Genomic DNA, 23,363 nt, shown 5'->3' on the forward strand with positions numbered 1-23,363 from the left:
TGAGCTAACTATTAACCAATTATCAACTTCAAAGTATTTTAATTTGCAGGCTGTATATTATAGCTATACTTTCCTGTAATTTAATTCTTTCTTTATATTTATTCTTAAATAGGAAATTAAGAATTTTGGTTTAAAATTATTATGTACTTAATAGTGTATTTCCACAGAGGATTAAAACATCTGAAATTCAGATTTATAGCAGTTCAAATAGAGTTATTGTGTTGCACATGCATATAGTTCCTACCACAATAAAGTATGGTTAATGACCCAAAATCAGAAAAGGTGACATGGCAATCATAACAATAAATATGCATAACACATTTTATTTGATTGGCCTTTATAATGCTTAATGAGCTTATTTTTCCTCTGTCTTTTAATCAGAGTAATTAACTTCAGTTAAGGTAGACATATACTATTCATCATACCTGATTTTCTGTTGCTTTCCATTATCTTAAATGTTTTTTCTACTTGCCTAGAGCCTGCAACCTATAGAATAATAAAAAGTAGATTTAAGTTACCTCTTATCTAATCAGAGTTGGATTGTATGTATATAAGGGTTTTTTTAGCTATATGTGGCCAAGAAGTCTTATTCGTTCAGCAAGTTTTGTCTTTTTATTAATCTATGCAAAATAATAAATAGGTTCTTATATTTTTCAGAAATACAGCTCTTTGGCTAATTATAGGCAAGGAAAATTCTTGCAGAAAGGAAAAGTTTAAAAAAGTTTCAAGTATTTAAATGTATATGAAAAAAACAAAGAATATGATACTTAAATTTCATGCATGATTTTGCTTGTGTCTTCTTTGTTAGTTCTGAATGCATGGGGTTTATACTGAGAGAAACTAAGCCATTACCTTGAAGATATTATTCAAAAGTTAGTGTTACCCTCAGTAGAAAATCAAGTTATTGTTTTTCTGTATTACATATTAGAAATTCCCAAACGATATGTGCTGAAAAGAAATTTTAATAATTAACTAATTATTTAGTATTCATAATGACATGATCTTGTCTGTTTAAAATGCTTCTTTTGTCTAAATATTTCACAACAAAATAGAAATGTATTTGAGATCTGATTTTCACTCAGAAAGTGCCTGCAAGTAAAACATAAAAATGTGTAAATTATTGAGATCCCAGTAAAATTGAAATTTATAGAGCATTCATTTTAGGTAGTCCTTGTTTTATAGTATAGCTTTTCGATTTGTTTATTTTTGTGTCAGTTATTTTCCTGTGATTAAAAAAACCGAACAAACCCCAAATCAAGATCAACCCTAAAGCTGGTTCCATTAGCCTTCCCATTCCCGTGTGTTCTTGTATTTCATCTTGTAGTTGTTTGGTTGTATTTTGTAAATATGTCTTACACTTAAAAGATCCACCAAAACACTTTAAAAGTGTCAGAAGTTGGCTATGAGTTGTGCTGGGCACTTGCCTGCACAACACCCCTCTAAACCATCAGTGATGCTTAATTTCACCTCAAAAAGATAGCACTCTGTCCTCTGGCACTTCTCTTTGCTGAACTTTCTCTTTCATTCAGTGCTGTTGTGTATCTTGTGTAGGATTGTTGTGCTGTGTAGGTTGGACAGGGCAATGTGTCATCCCCTAGCACCTCTGGCATTTGGGGATTATCTGATCCATCAGAGAATGCTTGGGTTGGGTATTTTAAAAACAATGAATCCATGTACTCAAACTCTCCGTCTGCTGTCAGGACCTGGTTCCTTGGCTACCATCAGAAAGAGCCTGTGATGGGGGTTTTACATGCTGTCTTTTTACACATGCACACAGACACAGAAACACTGTGGAAAAGAGATACCATTATCAGTGCGATATAGGTAATGGCAATATTCAGTGTCAGCATTCTGTGGCTCAAAGCCTGCTGGATCCATGCTATATCACCACGGGGTGGCAAGTTCTGATTACCTTATGTAAGGTAAGCACTTACTTTCTCACTGCTGTACGCCAAACAGCAAAAAGGGAACTGTATTCCCTTTAAAATTAAATTCATAGTGCCAAATTTCCAGACAATTAGGAGACTCCTCCAAACACACAAATATTGTCTTAATAGTTTTTAATAGGACAAAATCAAAGGGAAAAACAATTGTGTCTTAGAATGTGTTGTACTTTGGAACTCCCAACTTTATTTACTAATCATCTGTTTGTTGAATAAAAATAATTAAATGACATTAAGCCAAAAATCTGAGTATATAGAATATGTGTATTTTGTGTTAAACAGTATCTTCTGGTCCACAGTAACAAAAAGAAAATAAGACATTTGCAGTGCAACAAATCAAACACAATAAACAAGTCTGTACTGCACTTCATCTTACAGGACCTGTATCGCCCACTCTCTTCGGATGATATGGATTCGGTAGGAGACTCAGTGTAAAAGAGAAAATGGAACAATGTTTATGGTTTGTGATTTGGTGAAGGTTTAACATTTTTAAAGAGAATAGCTGCTAATTTACAGTTATAGTGAAGCACACAAAAGAGTTTTGCATATTTAATATTAAAAACTTGGGGCCAAATTAATTCAGGGGGGGAGAGGGTGTATTTTTGTCTCTACCACTTCATTTTAATGCAAGAATTTGTAATGAATGAGCCATTGAATATGTCCATCAACTACAAAACAGCATTGTGCACACTTTAAGGAATGAAGATTGGATAAGGTGAATGTAATGCAAAAATCTATAATGGGCACATTTATGAATAGCACTCTTTTTATAATCTAGGGTACTGATTATATGTTCTGTTTTTACCATGGGTATCTTTATTCATTTTGGTATGAACAGTTAATGAATACTTTGCTTTTACCAATGAATAGGTAAAATGCAGAAAAGAAAAATCCTGACATATTAAACTGCTTGCACCATGCTGTCTGATCCTGACACACATATTTGGAACACTCTAAGTTTAGCCTTTTTCTCTTAATGAAAAGAAAATTAAGAAATCTTGTGTGTCACAGGACAAAAAGTAAACCGCTTTCAGAGCAGTGTTCAAGTTCTCTTCACTGCATTACCATCTGATGACTGTAAACAGAAGGGTGTTCACAGGAAACATCAGTGTTTTACCTGGCAAGGGCTGTTAATACAGATCATCTGCATGTTGCAAGTAAATATGGACAGATTTCTAAATGAGGAATCTGGGAACCCACTGGGTATTAGCGTCATCAGACACACATATGATACGTTTTGGAAAAACACAATTTGCCTGAGAAACTAGTGATTATTTTCACTTATGTTGAGAACAGGAACATTGGCTTTTTATTTGCTGTGATAAGGCATTTTATGCATTTTTAAATGAAAGACTACAGAAATGGTGTTACAGTAAATCATCCTCCTATTGACCTAATTTCTCTGTTTTCATAATTTCTGGAGGTGGTCATTTTGTACAGCATGAATATGCAAAACTCTAGTGTTAAAGTAGGTCATGCATTATAACCAGTTGCTTAACAAATTATCTACTAATTTTGTTTTCTGCTGCTTTTTTGTGAGAATGTTAGTCTATTTTAATGCACGTAATAGCAATATTTCCCATCATTGCATATTGCTTTAAATTTTATCTGTTGTGTTTAAGCCCATTGTGTAGCCATCACACATTTTTTACTGTCTTATACCTTTCTGTTCAGTATCTCAAATGCTAATGATTTAAGAATTAGAAATTAGTGTGATTATGATCCTCAACAAAAAATCTATAGAGATTATATTTTTTGAGCTACTTAGTAATGATTTAATGTATTTTGAAATCAGGAAAATTTACTTAATAGCAGCAAATGTTTAGCTGCCACATGCCAACTTTTAAATGTAATGAAATAATTCCATTACACTGATTTGTCCGTGATAAAATTCAGCAGCTAGAAAATGTTGGCATGTGATGTTACAGCTTCACTGTATCAGTATTGTTTTCTTTATGGAGGATATTTACAAAAAGAAGTAAAAGGGCAGCAGAATACAAAACCTACCTTCTCTGGTTTCAACACTTGGTTCCAGTATCACCTGGAGAGAAAGTCATTGATCTGGCAGGTTTGCTGAAGCAGTTAGGTCATTCACTTTGAAATGCATGTTTTGCCATTCCTGCTTCAGACTTCAGATCTAAAACTGTTCCCAGTAATATGACCAGTCATGTGTCCCCCCTCCATACCCTGATCCTCTAAGGCTGCCCTGTTCTACTGAAAAAGTTTGCAACTGTGAAGTTACTTGCATTTTTTCCTCTTACGAGGTAATGATTTTATAAAATATATTACTTACTCCCAAGAAACGCTTATTAAGTAAAGGTACATTGGGATCATTTCCCAAATATTCAGACAACTCCATGAGACTGAAATACTTCCTGATGTTTTGAAAATTGTTTTTTTCCTGTGAAGAAAATAAATTCCAGGAATTTTAATTTTCCTCCCCTCTCCCTTATAAGCTACTGCTGTGTAAGGCAGTTTATTAAGAATGTTTGTTCTGTGCAGGCAGCACAGATTGCCAGCAAACCTGAATCCCACAGATTTTTCTTAGCTGTGGAAAAGAAAAATGGACCTTATATCAGTAATTGTTATCATAGCGAGTTCTACATCAAGACTGTTTCAAAGAATATGCTAGTCCATAACATTTAATCATTTCAGCATATTTTTTGTATTAAGGGGCTGTTCAGGGGCAATATGTATCAGTATTTCATTTAAGGAATGAAAGTCCCTCAGAGATTGAAAAGGTATACTGTTTATAGACTTTGAGATGCCTTTTGTGTGGAATGTAATTCCCATTATACATGAGCATAAATTAAATGTTTCTTTTGAGCAACACCAGAAGGTTTCAGTTTATGGGTGAAACTGAAATTGTGTTTCATGATGCTGTAGTTCTGCTTGCAACAGCACAGGTTTTAGTTTGTTCCTAGATTTCATCAACCTCATTAAATAACTTAACAGCTTAAGCAACTTTATAGTATTTGACCCTCTTATAGTTCTCTGTATGCTGCATTATTTGTGCCTACTTTAAGGTGATTATGATGTAGCTAAAGAGTCTTGTATAGATTGTGAATGCTTTGCTTCCCTTTGAGCTTTATGAATACTTGTGATTATTTCCCTAATGCTTTCTGCAACTTTTCAGGGTTTTTTTAATCTCCTTCTTTTACGCAACGAAAGGTTCACATGTGAAGCATAGAATGTGTATGTTTATATTTATATACACACACATACAGATTAATTACTTTGAAACCCATGCACAGTCGTGTCACATTTGTGGCTTTAAACAAATATGTGGGGAAAATGTATTAGTGGGAGGATGTTCATCTGGTGGGATTTGCTATAGCTCTGTTAAAGTCGGTGGAGCTGCACCAACCTGCACTGGGCAGCTCCTCTGAGGAAGTCTGCACAATTTTAAGAGATCTCATGTACAAACAAGGGCTAAATTCTGCTGAGTTTGCAGTTAGTGGCAAAGCCACCATTGACTGCAAGGTGGGAAGGATTAGGACCTTATGCACAAATATATTATATATACACAGACAAAACATTAATCATAATTTTGAAATGGTATTATTTTGGTATGTTCAGACTTGAGTTTCTAGAATCGCACTGTTCAAAAGTTTTTAACTCATGCAATATTAGAAGTTATTTTGTTCAGTAAAATCTTTAACCTTTATTATCCAATGTGAAAATTGCTTTTCAATTTGCAAAATAATTCAGCAGCATCACATTATATCTACTTATTTTTCTCTTTAAACAATTTTCACAGGGCATATATGATTGTAAAATGAAAATTCTAAGGCATTAATATTATGGCTATAAGCATATATTATAAGAAAGGTTATATAATGTTAAATGACCTTGAAGAACACCTGGCTTGAGATTGTGTAGTATAACAATTCAAATAAACAATAGTGTTTGTTTGCTTTTACAGTTTCATACTTCACACTGCTGTGAAGTATGTGAATTTTGTGTGGTGGACTATGTTGCGAAAAATGTCCTCCAACTCTAAATGTTAAAATGAAATAACAGTAATATAGAAAAGAACCTCTGATCAACTCAAGTTTACTGTTTTGTCAAAAATAGCAGCAAAATGAACAAACAGGAAGTCTTTGTGGTGCTACACAGATTAATGTTGTCTGTGCTTTTTCTTGTATTCAGTTAATGGTATGCAACCAAATGACTCATTATTTAATCTTCACTTTCAGTTTATCTGTTAGTGAGAGGATGAGAACTTGTAACTATGAATGATCAACAGAAAAATAACCTTATGTCACGCAGTCAGCAGTAGCTTTACACACAGAGTAAAGCAAGCAAGTAGTTGTCACACTCTGGAAATGGGCGTGCTCCCCCCAGGAGCCCCTCCGTTCCAAAAGCAGGGCTTGCCAAGCAGAGCAGGGGCTATTCTGAGCTGTGTTTGCTGTTGTAACACCTTTCAGCTGGCTCAGTTTGCCTGTTTCACCTCGCACCTGATCACAGACTTGCTGAGCTCCCTCACTCCCCATGGAAGGCAATGGGTATGTAGATACTTCTCGCGTACACACACTTAGCAAAGGGTTGTTAAAAACACACACAGTGCACGCATACTTATCCACACGCATTTTAGTGTCTGTATTGGCGCATGTTGGTTAAATTCACGTTTGCTTAACTTAACCCTCAGCAGTGAAGTACGAAAAAAGGTGTACGGTATTCAGCGTGTACTTGTTGTCTGATGTTCTCTTAGGTAATTAGTTTTGTGGTTTGCCCTGCAGTACAGTGTTTTGGAATTTGAACTCTAGTGAAAGAGGAACTAATGATGTTTGTGCTAAGGCCTCTTCATTTTGTTAGTTGCACTATGATATTGTAAATATTGGCACATTTACAACATAAGTTTAAGATTTTACAAAGTTATGCATACAATTATTTTTTTTCTTTTTCAAAAAGTGCTTGGATATTTTCTTTTTAAAATATGCCATTTTTGTATTAATGTGATGCAGGAAACCAAAAAGAAAGCTGTTGATTTATCAACAAAAAATGTAAAACTTGCAAATGAATGTTTTGTTTCATTTAATCAGCTGAATAAAATCACCTTAATTTTTGTGCCATTGTTTCATCATACTGTGTTGTACTTGTGTTTCATATTTGACCATGTCATCCTGGTTGCAATTTGTTGTTTTGGTAGATTGAACATTACTGTAGATTATTGTAAGCAATGTAATAAATATATTTTAAAAATGCACACTGTTCAGTGAGTTTATTTTGGAAATGTGATTAACAGGCTTTAAAAAAATACTTGCAGTTGGTATTGGAGTTGGATCAGCATTGTCCATCTGGTGGTTCCCTTGGCATATGGGATTCAGGCATCCTAATGGGTCCCTTTAAATAGTCAATGTATTTTGTGCTTTTTTAAAACCCAGGCTCTAGTGTGTAGATGCAAAAGATCCTTCAAGGAAGAATTTGGCTTCTAATATGTTTTTTTGGAGACAGTAAATATACCTGCCTTGAACTGCTTATGGGTAAGTGTGTGTTTACGACAGGGTAGACTTGAAGTATGAAGTGAGAAATTAATAGACTGTCCAAAGCAAGGTACCATCTCCCTGCTGACAACTCAGCTACAGCAGCGCTCCTCTTAAGGCAAGTATTAGGGAAATAATGTCTGTGTAAAGCTAACAGGACTGAAACATACCCATGGTGTTTTAAAATAAGTAACTTGTTTTCTTGATATATCTTTCCACTTTTAAAAAACACACATCTATAGCCTGGTTTTATTTTTATTTTATTTAGCAGGGGCGGGGAAGAGAAGTGTTACAATTTCTGACATTTCATCTGCCAGTCTGATGCTTCAGCTGTTCAGACACTCGCTTAGAGGGATCTGTTGGCCTGATAAAAGTTCTAGTTTTGAAACCCACTTGGTTGCTAGTAAATAGGTCTGCCTAAAACCAGTATACAGACATAGATAGAAGCAGTATGATAGAAATGAGGAAGAGTAGACACAAAATAAAATGTCCCTACCAAGAATACCAGAACAGCTTTCAAAACTCAACTCACAGAGATAAAAAAGTGATTGCTCTGTGCCCTCAATTGGGTGGAAGAAATAAGAACCTCCTTTGATGGTCATTCAATTTTTATTCTGTAGTTGGGTGGAAAACTTTACCTGTGTATAACTTTAGAAAAGGAAACCTCATTGCATCATTGTACATGTGACTTTTCATGTTAACCACAGTATGGATACAGTAATGACAGGTCACCTTCCGATTCCATGAATCTGATACTTCTTTTTTAGATCATCAGTCTTTTCTAGAGGATTCCAAAGGTCTAGTGAGCCTACAGTTTGAATTATGGCTCTACTTTTGAAACAGCTGCTAGGAGCTAGCAGAGGTTAGATATAAGTTTACTGTTAAATATTATATAGGAAACTATGTTGGTTTTTCAGAATTGCCTTGTTACACAAATCAAATGAGTGTATAAGAAGTTGACATTGCAGCTTAGTAAAAGGATCCTAATAAAACAAAGTACTTGAAAAGTCAGTTTCAATCTGTCAGCTTGATTTACTTGCAAACTCTTCCATTTGTCCCTCTATCCCTCAAAGAAGAAAATCAACACAAGTTCCTGAATGATGCACACCAGAGTATTGCTTGTGTAGTTTAAACTTATCTCTTCTCCAAGCTGTGTAAATCCTGAATTGCATAAATTTCCCTATGTAGGGCCTCTCTTTAGTCAAGTGTCTAACAAGCCAGGGCAGGATGTAAACCTGTGGATAAATAGCAGGTTTTCATACATTTTTAATTGTTCCTTTCCAGATGAAGCTGTTTATAAATAAATTTAGATCTTGTTTAGTGAGCTGTCTGAATTTGAAAAGAAAGCAATTAAATCATTTTTCTTTCTATACGTTGAATTTCATTGGCTTCCATTCTTTCAGCATGCAGATTGTGGATTTGATGTTTTTCCATGAAGTAATTCTTTGCCAGCTCTGTACTGTTTACATGTTTTCCCCTTCTGAGCTGTCTGGGCCAAAAAAAAATGTAAACAATTAAACAAAAGAAAATCAAAACTATTTTTTACTAGTTAGAGTTGGGAGAGGGAGTTTCAATATAATCTCTTTGCTTCTCTCTAAATGGAATAATAAAAGCTGAACTCGTTTCTTTAACGCTGGCATCAAAATATATTATTTTACTGTTTTAAATCAGTTGTCTTCTGCTTTACCTTTTGTTCTCTGAAGATGTATGATTTTGTTCTGTTGATTTACTTATTTCTTGCTTAACACATATTGCATACATTTTTTAAGCCCTTCAGAGTCCTTTAATGCCTGCACTGGACTGTTTTCTTGATTTTACTATTAACAGTGATGATATTTAGGCTAGGGAATTAAATTTGTCATGATTTCATGATGGCCAGCTTGCAAAAGTTATTTAATAACGATACTGATCACTAGTATGGGCTCCAAAAGAGGTGAGCATGATTCCTTAACTGTTTAGATTTGGTTTTAATGCTGTTTATCCTTGCTGAGCTGAACATCTAACATATTACTGACACACATTGCTTTTTGTATGTTTTTTAAATTCTGTAAAATTCTTCAGAATAGGAAAATCTTAGGAGGCATCATTTAAAGACATTAATAATTCCCCTATCCTGGGTCTGCTTCCTGAATTTTTACCCTTTGTTTACTAATTTTACTCTTCACTTTACTAAGCCTGTTTCTAAAACAGCAGAACTCTGCATGAGATCCAAACTTAGTGTTACACCTGTGTGCATTTCTGTTACTCACATTTCATCCAGATGCTTCCTTCATGCTAGGAACATACAAGGGATCTATTGTTGAGAGACTTTCTAGACGATAAATGTGCTAATAAAGGTTTTGAGAGGTTTGGAAAATTTAATGCAGTGTTTGGGGTTTAAGATTCAGGAATCTGATTTGCCTTGGAAAACTTTCTAGTCATACTTGTTTTAAGTTTCTTTTCATAACTGCTGACACTTATAGTCTACAAGAATAATTCCTGCTGTTGAAGTGGGATTTTAAGATTAAATTAGGACAAAGGTGAGTATGCGGAGAGAGAAATTACAGTACTATTTATTTTACTGTCTTTTTTTCATAGCTTTAGCACAGTTTCCACTGAGATACAAGCTATTTACAAAACAGTTGCTAAATAAATCTCCCAGTGAGACATGGATGAAACTCTATAGTACTAATGTTTCCATTCACATCAATGAGATGTGTGGTGTGCTGACCATCTGTTATATAAACCTGAATAGGATCTGCAATCCTTACACCAAATAACTGACTCTTTTATGCCATCGCTTTAATAGAGGTGTGCCATAAAAATGGCTATGTGCTGGCAACCTGTGCAACTGGACCCCTTTAAATCTGTGTTATAGTGATGACATTTCAAGCACCTCAACATCTCTTGAAATTAAAGCAGCTAATTAAATTAAGGTCTGTGTGTTGAAGAGATTATATTCGTGCTTAGAGTTTTTTTTCCCCCCTCCCCATCTTCAATATCCCTGATGGGGTTCACAGCTGTGAGAGCGACAGTGTACGCAACAGACTGCCTTACGACTGGCAAGCCAAGTGGAAGGAACAACAAGACCCACAAGGATTGCTGGACTCGGAGGGCTTTCAGCTTGTGAGAACAGCAAGCTAATTAAAGTCTAAATAAATGAAATGTCCTTCCAGCTAAAGTAAAGATAAATAAATAAATACCTCTGTGTTGTTCCAGAGAATTGAATAAAGATAAAAATATTTGTTTCCTGTTTATCTAGTAATGTCTCTTTAATGGTGGAAGGGGGTCCATCAGCAGACTTGGTGAATATGCAAATGTACAGTTTCTGATTTCTTTTTAATCTGTTATTTTAATAGGAGGGGTTCAGCAAAGGTAGTGAAAAGTATGTGATTTCTTCACATTTTGCAACTAATTTAAGAATTTTGAAATTTACAGCTTTCAAACTCTCAGTATGTATTTTTAGCAAGTCTGCTTAGCTACTGTTACTTTTCACTGCCGAGCTCTGCTTCTACTTACCCGCTGGTGCTTTGCACGTAGATCTCACTGAGGGAGCTGTATGCTTTGTTTGCAGACCTATAGTATAGTAAATGCTACTAGTGCATCATTTTAGTTCTTCAGTTATAAATATCATCTTAGTCTTCCCATTCTTATGCAGTGTTGATAAGTAACGAGGTTTTATAGCCTTTAAATTTTCTATGGGCCACTTTTTTTTCCAGTTTGTTTAATTAAACCTAGCCTAAATACATATTTAGTGAGCTATACATAAGACAGATATATAGGAGTGAATATAATTTCACTTATGTGTAGGCCATTAAGACCACAGTTTTTAAATACATTTGTCTTTATAATATGTATTCTATATGTATGTAAAATATATTTAAATACATTTGTAAATATATTTGCATTTAAAGTGTAGTGCTGCTGAAGCACTTTGCTGAAATGAGCTCTCAAAGGGGTCTAATTTTGGAAGGAAATGACTAAGCAGTTACAGTTCTCAGTTAAACCTCATCTTGAGGATCCTTGAGAAATTAGGTTCCCAAGTAGAAATTTGAGTCTGTCTAGGCACCCATTCTGAGAAGATGTGGCCACCAACTTTGGTCTTGATTTTCACTTTTCCCACTCTCAAGAATGAGAATAATGGCTGCAAGACCCTTGTAAAGGGATCATCAGACTGCTAAAGAAAGCTGCTAAAGAAAGTGGTGTGCGGTCAGCAGTCTTGACCTAACATCTTCTGAAAAGTGTAATCTTATTATTTGAAATAGAAAAAAATAAAAATCAATAAGGCAGTTGTTTAATAATCTGTTGGAAACCTAGCACTAACCTTTTTGTGTTGTACCCCTTAACTGTTGTAAAGGTTCATTCCTGATGATATATGTAACAAATATTAAACATATTTAAATTGTCGTTCATGTAAGAAAATACTGTGGAGTGGGAAAAGAAGCAAGAAATTGGATGCCTGGTCTAGGAAAACAAACAGATGCAGAAGACTGAGTAGAGAAAACATGTTTTTCTGCTTATTTTACAAGCAGGCGTGTAAAGGAAACAATTCTGTCATTACATGTGTATAAAAGTAGGCTTTGAGGGTGACTTCTCCAGGCATGAGAACTCCTAGCATTTTCCAGTTACCTTGATCCTCATCTGCTCATTTGTTCAAAAAATGAACCAGAGGTAAGTTTTTATTGACATGTCCTGCAGTTTAGCACAGCAATACCATATACATAAGCATGTCCTAATCATGAAACAAGAGCAGCAATATCTTAGTGAACTGCATAAAATACATCGCTGCTGACTTCTCTTGTCAAGAGGCAGCAAAACTGGTCCAAAAACTGATTAATGTCATTTTTAATTCTGGTCAAAGCTTAGAAGAAATGCTTTGGATGGATGAAAACAGTGAGCTGGGGTTGATTGAAAAAAAAAAGGGCAAAGAATCTCATGGTAGATGGGATGTGCAAGCTTTCAGGATTATTTAGTGAAAAATGGGCGAAGTTTAACCTTCATCTAAATCATCTGACCTTAATCTGTTATGGGAGAAATTAAAAGTTAGTCTGTTCAAATGAACTTGGCATACTGGACAGCTTTTAACTCTGCTGACTGCCTTCTCCCTGGCTCTGTAGTCTGCAAAAATCCCAACAGCTGCAGCAATAGTTACTCTTGCTCCGGTCATCATCTGTGCTCTGTTGGCAGAGGAGGGAGGTTGTTCCATAGATGCTGTATGAAATTTGTGAAGGGGATTGGCACCCTGATTATGGGCATTTAGATACTTTGCAAATACAGATAACAGAAGCTGATGGTGTTTGTTAGTTACGTGCAGTACAGCCTAAAGTTTATGTAACATGTAGATTGAAGGAGGTAATTAAGTACTGCATCACTTTGTAACCTTCCAACGTGTGAACCTGAGAAAGTTTCAGTTTTGGCAATCCTCTGAATACTTCTCACTTACGTTGCAACATGACCCGAGCTTGATTTTGCTGTAGGTTTAAAGGACCACTATTACATTTGAGCTACTTCTTAGTTTCCTTTGAAGATGAGAGAATTCTGATGATGTGTTTGTATAGTTGTTATGCAACATGGGATAAAGTCCGTGTAGTTTCATCCATCTGTATGTGTGATGCAGCAGTCTTCCTCAAGTACCTGCCTAGAACCCATATGTAACTGATAAGACATTGATATGTGCTTTAGAAGTCTTCCTTAGTGAGATCCAAGATGGGTGGCTACAAATCTCCTTCTAGAGATGATAGAGATACCATCCTCCTCCCATTAACTGTATAGGCAAACACAGACGCTGCACAAGTACTTAAAACCAGGGTATCAACATGCCTCAAGTGAGCTATACCCAAACGCTTCTCCAAAGAAGAAAACATTATTCACCCTGACATTTTATTTTTTCATACATTAACATAATGATTACTACCTTCTGGAACACAACTGGGGCAGATTTAACCAGAGGGAGGTTTGCAAAAGTAAGGAATTCTGCCTGTAACAAAGCCAACTTCAGTCAAAGGATTCATTTGTACTTCTAGTGGATGCCGGGTTAACGGTTTTGCTGAGAAAACAGTCTCCTGCCTGCAGAGGGCATACAGCTCCTCAGTTTTCCCTGCCAGAATACATGTAGAATAGGGGGAAACTAATAGACTGTACATAAATGCCTTACTGCACATTACTTCACATAATGAATCAGAGATGTCTCCATGTATGCTAGGGTAACAAAAGTATAATTTCAGTGGAAAAATTGGACTCTTCCCAAGCATTCACATAGCCCTACACCAAATTAAATCAATACCTCATACAGTGAACACTGAAGCCTCTCCGAGATGTGTGTCCAGCAGGAATCTGCTGTGGGTGCTCGTACTCCTTAAAAATCATCTGTTTTCATTTGTGTCTCTCCATTTCCAGAGCTCCCAACACAGTGGCTCCTCTACCTCATTAGCATCCACCAAAGTTTGCAGCTCTATGGATGAAAATGATGGACCTGCAGAAGGTAACATTTGAAGGCTGACATTTCAAATCAGTCAGTGTTGTGATAACAGCAGCTGTGTAGGAAATGAGTCATTCTTCCTGCCAGAGAAGGTGGGAGCTTTGCGGGTTGGATGACTCTCCATGAGTAGGCTCATAGGTCTTAGCAAACCAGTTAGGTTCACTGTGGTTCAGAATTGATCTGGACATAACTATTGAGAGGTGTTTTTGTTGCAGGATACTCAAGATACTAGTTCCACAGGTGACGCAGTGCTGAGTGGATTATTTTAGTTAATTTTTGTCTCATCTGTCATGGTGCTAAAGAACATACTGCAGTCCTGGGTCTTCATTCAAAAATTATTAGTCTTACCCCATATTAGGTCTTTGAGCAAGTTGGCTAAGGGATAGGGTCTGCTTGAATACTGCCAGTTTACACACACAAACACGTAAGTGTGTTTGTATGTTCCCATCTGACAGTACCTCTACATGCTGCCTGTGAATTCAGGCAAGCCACAGCTCCCTTGTATTGTAATATTCACTTTTGATATTAAGCTGGAAAAAAGGACAGATAAAAATACAGTTAAAAGCACTGTCTTAAAAAAGCGTAAATTCAAGTCACATTTCTGAGAGGTATTTTTTTTAATGTTATGATATTTAGATGGTAGTTTGTATCAGCTGCAGTTTACAGTCAGGTTTTAGAGGCATGTTAGGTATTTGTAACAAGCTATTTCAAATACATTTAGAAATAATGGTACATGAATGAGCACTAAAACACATGAAACTACAAACTTTTCTTATGCTTAGACACTGTGTAATGCAATTTTACCTAAGCATCTGGTGGCCAGGTTGCATGTGAGGTAGTGTTATTGAGAACATTTGCTTAAAAACTAAATATTTAATATTGGGGGAGGGGGAGAGCTATCACTTAGCACATGAGGAGTTTTATGGATGTCTCAGTTTACAGGATGTAATAAAATAAGTGCTTGAGTGTTGGACTTCTTTGGTACATGTCTTTAATCATGCTGTGTCAAGAAGTTCCAGCCCTTTTTGGAGGCTGGTCTGCGCTTGTGCAGATCACAGGGGCCTTTTCATAATTAAAAAAATACAGTTTTGGTTTTGTCCCTGGGGCATATTGCAGTGGGAATGGTAAACAATGTAACAGTCAAATGGTGGTATGTTTGAGCCCCCAAAAGTCTTATTTTTCATTATTCTATCTGTGTGAAACCTGTTCAGTATATACAATGTCAGCAGCATGGTTTCACTGTACAGTAAGTGGGATACTGACTGAATGGTTTCCAGGCTCCAAAGCCATAGACTTAAAATGCATGTTATGTGCAACATCTGTGTTTCCTTCAGTAACAATAAAAATGTACTAATGATTCTTTCAGAAGTGTTGGAGGAAGGTTTCCAGGTTCCAGCATCGATAGCAGAGCGATATAAAGTTGGAAGGACTATAGGAGATGGAAATTTTGCTATTGTGAAGGAGTGTATAGAAAGGTGAGGAGCGTAATATACTTATTACTGTAAAAATAATCATTAATGCTGTGGTTTTTCTAGATCATGTTTTTAGTTGTAGACTATGGGACATATAGTCAGGTATTCTGTCAGTGCCAGATGGAAAAAAAGAGAGTAATGCCCTCTCATAGGAAAAAATAGGTTTTATATGTTTTTTTCTGCTGCACTCTGCACTATTTTACCAGTTCTTTCTGTTAAATCTTCTGGTTGTGCTGAAATAACATCTTTTCTTTCAGTATATTCTTGCAACTCTCCCTTTGCAACATTAGACTGATGAAACATTTCACATGTAGATGAGTTCTGTAAAGATGTCAGAAAGTTTTGTGTGTGCAGTGTAGTGGTGGTGGTGAACACAAAGAACTGACTTTGAATCCATCTATTCTGCTGTCTGACACTGAGGAGTAACCTGTCCATGTTTATCTGTAGTTACATGGCATCTCTCTGCTCCTTGACTGCTTTTTGCCATTATATGAGCTTTAGGAGACTGCACTGCAGCGATTAAAATCTAATTTGTTCAGTCCCCTTTACCATTAAAAAGCGAGAACAGTCCCCCTTATGACTGATGACTGATTTTAGACATGAACTTCAGATTAACCACAAGTCACTTCAGCTGTTCCTGTTGCTAGAAAGTGTCCAGGTTGACTATCTCAGGTGTCAGGTTTTAAATCTGGCCAGGCAGGTCATGAGCCGGGTTTGAACTGGCTCTACCTAACATTAAGAGTGTAAGAAAAAATGGAACAAAGACATCTTCTGAGAAGAATTGTGGGAGCCTTTTGGTGGTATTGTTAAAAATAGGACAATATGATACCCACAAAAAAGATAGTGGGTATTTCATCTTCATGTCAAGGGATTTTAAGATCACTCATGTTATATAGTAGTAGTTCAGAGAAAGCAAAAAAAATCCAGAGCTAGAGAAGTCCAAAAGAAAGAATAGCGGTGTCAAGGTCTGATAACAAAATTCCACAAGTGAATTTGTATATACCCTATTACCATGTCCTAGAGAGAAGACTCTTAGAGAAGACTGTAACTTGACCTCTGGTCTCAAAGAAAGGACTTTAGCTTGTAAGAATGTGATATTAACCCTAGAGAATGAGTAAAGATTAGATCTCATGGCATATTCTGATAAATTAGCTTTGCTGGTTTTAAAGCATACTCTCTGGAAAAAGACAGTTCCTGCTCAAAGTGTCTGGCAAAGTCAGAGACCATGAGGACAGCTGTTGGGGAAAGGGGAAGAGCATATTTTGTATCAGCCAACAGTGTGCTTGTGAGACTTAGCCAAAGGTCTCAGGAGCCCTTTAGAGCTCTGTCAGAGTTCCTGGTGGAACTGGTCATCTTGAGGGTGATAGCTCTTAAGATCAAACCCTGGGGTCTGAACACTAGGCTGGAGAATCTGGAAACCTAAAGGAAGCAAACCAAATAATATGAAAACAAGAAAGCACTGAAACACAGCCCACGGAGGGGGCATGACTGATGAAAAAAGCACAGGTGAAAACATAGAAAAGACAAAAAGACAAGCTAAAAGTAGTGACTGGGAGAAACAGATTACAAGGCAAAATAATAAAAGGTTGAGGTTTTGATACACTGTTATTCACCTGAACCTGCTAGTTGTGCTGAGAGATGGTTCAAATGTGCTAGTGTGCATTTTACAACTCTTTCTCAAGCTGAGAGAAAAGGCACGAACAAAATTAAATATATGTCCTGCCACATCTAAAAATAATGCAGACTACAATATCCTTGAGACCTAAAGTTAAAACTGTTTCCTGCCCTCTTGTCTATGCCACTGGTCCCAGAATTATCTGCTAATACAATGTACCTAGTGAATACGTGCTCAAATGACATGATTACTCAGGTATTCCCAGATATGTACCCTTACGGTCTCTGAGCTGTACCATTGCCAGATCCCATTTGTATCAGAGCTAGCACTTTGGAAGAGCTTGAAAATTACAGTAGAATTATTTCTGATAGTTTCCACTTCTAAAGAGTATACCATTGCCATTGTAAGTGCGTAAGGACAAATTAAAGGCTCAGAGGGTAAATTAACTCCAGTATGTGTACTCTTCAAAAACATTCTTCACAGTCTTTCTAAGCAAAAAACACCTCACTTCAAAGTCTGATTTGTCCATCATTTGCAGAGACAGAATTGATGGGGTGATACTTGGGACAGAGGACTTTTCCATTTTCCACTGATGTACAAATTCCTGTGTGCATTAGACTTCAAAGGAATAGCACCATGAGGTGTTAAGCAAGTAGGAATGGGTCTTGTTACACAACTTCACTGATCACATGGATTCTTCTTCTCCATAGCTGTGGAAATCAGCCTGTGTGCACTGGTTAGCCACTCTGACACTTCAGATGCATTCAGAGACATTTTCCTCTGACAACAACCAGTCCAAATAGAAACCATAAGCCATCCTTAAAATTTTCACACGAGGACTTCTAAGTCCCATTCTGTGCATCTGTGAACGCACAGGCATGTACACACACAAAAACATTTAATATACACACAAAAATAATGAAGATAGATATTATCTCCAGTGCAATGGAAATTTCTGTGGGCTTTGCAAAAAGTTAGAACAGCCAGGGAATGTGGCACAGGGCCCTGTTACAAACTAGAAGCCTAACTCTATGTCCTGCTGTAGAGTTACAGGCCCAGACAGCTATAATGTGTTTCCTACTTTGTGTGGCCCCTTTTCATTGTTTGGGTGAGAGGTGATATGCCCATTTCACTCTGAGTTTCTGGCATGGCCTGCGTACTTTTTTGGTGGGTGTGTAAGTTGCAGTGCTGCTGACAGACTGTGGTTCTGCAGCTTTTTAAGGGAAAGGATTTTCATTATCTTAGCTTTAATTTTCTTTTTACGAAAACAAAGAGCAGTCAGAGTTGTCATCTGCTCATTACAAATCTACTTTATCATATGTGCAATTTGTCCTGTGGTGTTTTCATATGTGTTCATTTTTAACTTTCAGATACTTCCAAATTCTGACATTTCTTCACTAGATCAGATTTCCCAGTGTTTTGGAGTACATGGAGTCTCCCATGGCCAACAAAAACCATCAATTTCCTTTCTCATGACAGAAAGGAAGCATTTCTAGGGCAAGCAAGCAGCTTGAAAGAGACTCCTATTGAAAGAGGGCATATTTTGTCTGAGTTTGAACCCCAGATATTTTAATTTTTAATATTCCTTCTCCTACCTTCTCCTTTCATTCTCCAAAAATAGTGTCCCTATTTCTGCCTGTCCTCTCACTGATCTGGCACTGTAGCCACCAAACAGCAGCACCAGGAAGGGGCACCGCACATGGAGTGGGAGCCATTTCTGGAGGCTGTAGCATAAAACTCCTTTGTGTACAGATATGAGAAGATTCTCATTTTGCTTTGCTTAAGTCAAGTCTTGAACAGCCGTGCTGTACATTTTTTACAAGTCATAGACATCATCATCTAGTGTGATTGCACAGCCATTGAGTGTCTTAATAAAGCCATTGCTGTCTTAATACAGGCTGTCTTGGCTCCCTGGGAACTCAAACACAATATTTTGGGTTGTTTTTTTTTTTTAATTTCACTGAAGTCCTTATTTTTCCTTAAATTAATATAGTGGTACATCATTGCCAGAGTTCTCCATGCTTAAATATGGCAATGAAAATACCCTGTCATTTTCCTAATGCAGAGCTTTCAGTTTATGACTCACTTTGCATGTGTTATTTGACAGACCGTGCATATTTTTAGGCATGTTCATTTCTCTAATTAACTTACTATATATTAATTCAATCTATCAGTTTAACTTTTGCTAAGTGAACAATTAAAAAAAATGCCCCATATGCCTGAGAGGTTATTTTTTTCTGATTTTTTTTTTTTAACCAAACATATGCTTAAGGGCAATATAATAGACTTCTGTAAACTGTTTAGATCTTTATTACAAAATGAAAGTGTTTCGTGAAAAGCTTTTTCTTGTATTACCCTTTCCCCATTTAATCTTACAGTGTAAATAGAGCTTGTGAACAGAGCTTCTTGGTTTCATCCTTACAACCATCTTTTGGTTTTGTAACTTGAATAAGAAGTGGAAGTTGATACTGTTAACTTGTCTACAGGCTTATTTTCCTATGTTAGCATTCTATATAATGACTATATATGCATAGTAGTGATAAGTATTGTATGGTTTAAAAAGTCAGAAGGAAATGTGTCCTCATGCTCAACTAATTCTCTGTAACTTCTTACTGTCTCAGAACCTTTCATATTCTGTTCTAAACATCCTATTTAACTCTGCTAAATATTATATACTTCGTGAATACATAAAACATTATTTCAAAGACTGACTTTTCTATCATAACAGTTGTGAGTGCAGATGTGCAAACAAAAGATTTTTCACTTTAAGTCTAAAATAAAAATATGTTCCATAGCTCATAGTTTTTTTGTATAACAGAAAACAGTTTTGGGGTTTTAGAAGGTTTGGATCTGTAAATACTGTATAATGTTTTCACATAAAACTGCAGAAAAAATAACAATTATTCATCCAAAATGGAAAAAATCAGGTTATTTTGTTTTGAAAACATTGTAATGTCCTCATTAAAAAAAAATGCTTAACTGCTTTTTTCCTCAGGCGTACAATAAATTTGGATCAAGTTCACAATTCCAGTCAAATCCAAGCTTCATTTCTTGACAGAACAATTACTTGAATGGAATTATTGCCCAGACCTCTTGTGCTCAAATGACAAATATTAACACAACTGAGAAAAGTATTCAGTTTGATTGAACATACAAATTTTTCTTTTCTCTTTCTTCAGATCAACTGGTAGAGAATATGCTCTGAAAATAATCAAAAAAAGTAAATGTAGAGGAAAAGTAAGTATGAAAAACTCATAAATGACAAAAGATTTTGATTTTTTTTCCCAGGAAACTTTTTGTGAGAGATCAGTTTGAAAAGCTGTTGGTATTTGTCAACTTCCTGGCAAGAGTTTGTTAGAATACTTTTGATTGAAGCCTTTGCCTAACCTCTGGAGACCCTTGGAGTGACAGTATAAATGGCTGTGATGTGGCCATAGAAGTGTGTGTTCATTCTCCAGTTTGTTGGTTGTGTGTGGGTACTCCCCTTGGTCTTTACCGCTGTAATTATGTCCTCTAACTTTCAGAATTCCAGATGCTATAGAAAACAGAAAAATAATACTAATAATTATAACAACACTGGTCACTATGTCTAAATAGTATGCAAGATTAATCAAATTGATGTCATATTTTTACCAAGTGACTGATAGCTTTTGAAATCTATAGCAAAAGATGCTGCTTTGGAGAAAAAAAACTCTAGAAACTTCCATATTTAACTTTTCTCTGTTCATGTGTTTCTTTTTCTTTCAGTTTTCACATGGATGTTGTTTCTAGACATGTTCCTTCCATATTGCTGGAGGCAACATCTGTTACCTTTTTTAAAAACCCTAAGGAGTCTGTGCAGGTCCAAATTCTCTCTATTTTTTTTTTCCACTGTGAAATTTTTTCCCACCAACCCATAGTCATGAAAGATTTCTTTTGTGTGGCAGGAACACATGATCCAGAATGAGGTATCTATTTTAAGACGAGTTAAGCATCCCAATATTGTACTTCTGATTGAGGAGATGGACATGCCAACTGAGTTGTACCTTGTCATGGAACTTGTAAAAGTGAGTATTTTGGAGACAAGCTGTTTATTAAGAGCTGTTTCAACCATACTGAGAAATTTTATTGGTACTAATGCTTACTAAAAATCATGGAGTCACAGAATAATTTAGAATGGAAGGAGTCTCTATCCAACACCCTCTGAAAGATGTGTAACACACTCAGATTTTTCTTTTATACCTTTCAAATATTTCCAATATTTGTCTAACTTTCTGTAAGCCACACTCTGAACAGTACTTTGAAGTTGACCAGTTTTATTTGCTCCCCCCAAAAAAGTGTCTATAAAAAGTTTCAGCTTAAAGGAATGTATCTGCCTTGAGGTAAATTGAAAATGCCCCTAGTCTGAATATCCAGAAATACCAGCCTTCAAAATTCAATATTCTTTGATAAAATATAGTTTAATTAAATTTTATTAATTTATATTAAATTGAAACATTGTTACCTGTCCTTTTTCTCTGTTGCTTTTTATTAACACATTGTGAGGCTTGCCTTCTTGATAAGAATCTAAATTTAAGACGGAGGAGGGGGGAAGTGAAAGAGAAAAACCTGCTATTTAAATCTTGTTTCTATTCTGAAAAGTAAGTTTGTGAATGCGGTATTTTATACTTGGGACCCTATTTATTTCTTCACAGTAGCTTCCAGATCTCATGCACTTATTTCACTTGCTGGTGGAATGACATATTCAGAATGGATTATGAAATTCAGAGTAGGTCATCTCTTGCCCCGAAAACTGTCAGCTGTGCAGTGCAAGAAGTATTAATTTAGCTCTCAGTTCTGGTACTAATGCACAAATATGTCACTGTGGATAAAAGGTGGTAAAAATACATTTGCATAAATTGTACAAATTAGGACAGAAAACTTCTGAGGACATCTTGTCCTCCATACTTATTTTAACAGAATACGCCTGCTTTTCACATTCACTAAATTAGTGATTAGTGATTCTTCTTCCTTCCTCAGCTATTCTGTGGACATCTTTCCAGCAGCCACCCCTATTTCTTTATCTTGTTAAGCATATTCCCCTGGGACAGCTTACCATGCCACCTGGGAAATCCACAGTTTTAGGTGTTTAACGACAAAGATTGCAATAAAGCTGTGCAGCTGCAGAAGCATTTGTGTGCAGGCACATTGTATATGCATGCTCAACACTTGTGAGCCAATCAGGTACTCTGAACTCTGGTACATAGATCATTTACATTTAAATTAAATTTACAAGTGTTGTCACCTTTGGCAGACATTCTCTGTATCCATGGTTAGAAACAGGCATCAGCAGAGGTTATGAGAGAAAGTGATTTTGGCAAGCACGGCTGTTATCTGCTTTGCGCTGGTTGTAGGTGAAGATTAGCAGGTGTTCTTAATCTGGGCAACTCTGAGACGTTAGATAGGATGATCCCAGGTCCAAGTGTTTCTTAAAGAACTTCTCAATCTGTAAACTGGAATACATCTCCAAGCTCTGAGGAAGCAGTCTGGGACGTGCTGGTAGCAAGGAGCTGGCAGGGTACTCGGCATCCCCATTTTGTCTCTGGTAGAGAGGTTAAATCCTAAGGAAAAAGCAAAGTACTGGCACTCTTCCACATCACAAATCCTTCTGCATAACCAGTACCAGAAAAATTTCCCCACCTTCTTCATAGTCACAACCCTCTCTCACACTCAGGAGTGCAATGTGAAGCAGCACAGCTTCATATCATATGCCATTAGCCATCTAACACTATTTTAATCATAATTACTGTTCTTTTCTGCAATAAGTGAACTCACTTGGAGATCCATGCTATTGTAGTTTTTTTCCAGCATTGATGAGGGCTTGTTCAAAGCTGCCTCAATACTTTTGCATGGTGGTGTAATCTAACATAGCCACGGCTTCAGGAAGCATTGACAAATCCTTCATCTTGGCCCCATGAGGTGTGCTAAGAAGTAAAAGCTGTGCCTTGTCTAACATGGCAAGACATAAGTACATAGCTGGTTTCATGGGTGCAACCTGCTGTGTTATTCATGCTTGAAAGATGTTCAAATTGTAGTCTCCAGTGAATTTTTAATCAAAGTCCTACTCAGCTAAGTAAGAGAGGAGGGGACTGACAACTCTTACAAAATAACTAGCCTACAGATTTTTACAAAGAAAACCATCCATTATATTCACTTTCTGGAAAAATCTCTTGCACTCTTTCTTCTGTACTCTTTAGAATTTCTGCACATACTTATGCTTTTAGTTATGCTATAGAATGGCTTTATAGACATTTCTGTAGTTTAGGCATCCTAGAGAGCACTGGTTTAATGTTCTTTTATGTGGAATAATAGAAGAAATTTAGAAGAAATATCTTGATCTTGGGAAGTCAGCCTTGTTTCTTTGAAGCAAAC

General features: G+C 36.3%; 1 protein-coding gene across 5 annotated transcripts in view; it reads left to right on the forward strand.

Annotated features, from left to right (window-relative positions):
* The window catches only part of DCLK1 (doublecortin like kinase 1), a 243,935-nt gene that overhangs the window by 182,160 nt on the left and 38,412 nt on the right, over positions 1–23,363 (forward strand). For 4 of the 5 annotated variants that reach the window (XM_062615019.1, XM_062615020.1, XM_062615018.1 and 1 more), the window contains 4 exons: positions 13,805–13,889; positions 15,253–15,361; positions 20,153–20,210; positions 20,900–21,019. In XM_062615019.1, coding sequence (XP_062471003.1) covers positions 13,805–13,889; positions 15,253–15,361; positions 20,153–20,210; positions 20,900–21,019 — 372 coding nt within the window. Of the gene's footprint in view, positions 1–2,321; positions 7,153–13,804; positions 13,890–15,252; positions 15,362–20,152; positions 20,211–20,899; positions 21,020–23,363 lie in introns of those variants that run through there. The other variant, XM_062615023.1, reaches the window with a different exon arrangement.

The sequence above is a fragment of the Pezoporus occidentalis genome, unplaced genomic scaffold (genome assembly GCF_034315485.1).
Source record: "Pezoporus occidentalis ecotype Australia unplaced genomic scaffold, CSIRO_AGI_Poc_V1 ctg18, whole genome shotgun sequence".
In the NCBI taxonomy this organism is placed as follows: Eukaryota; Metazoa; Chordata; class Aves; order Psittaciformes; family Psittacidae; genus Pezoporus; species Pezoporus occidentalis.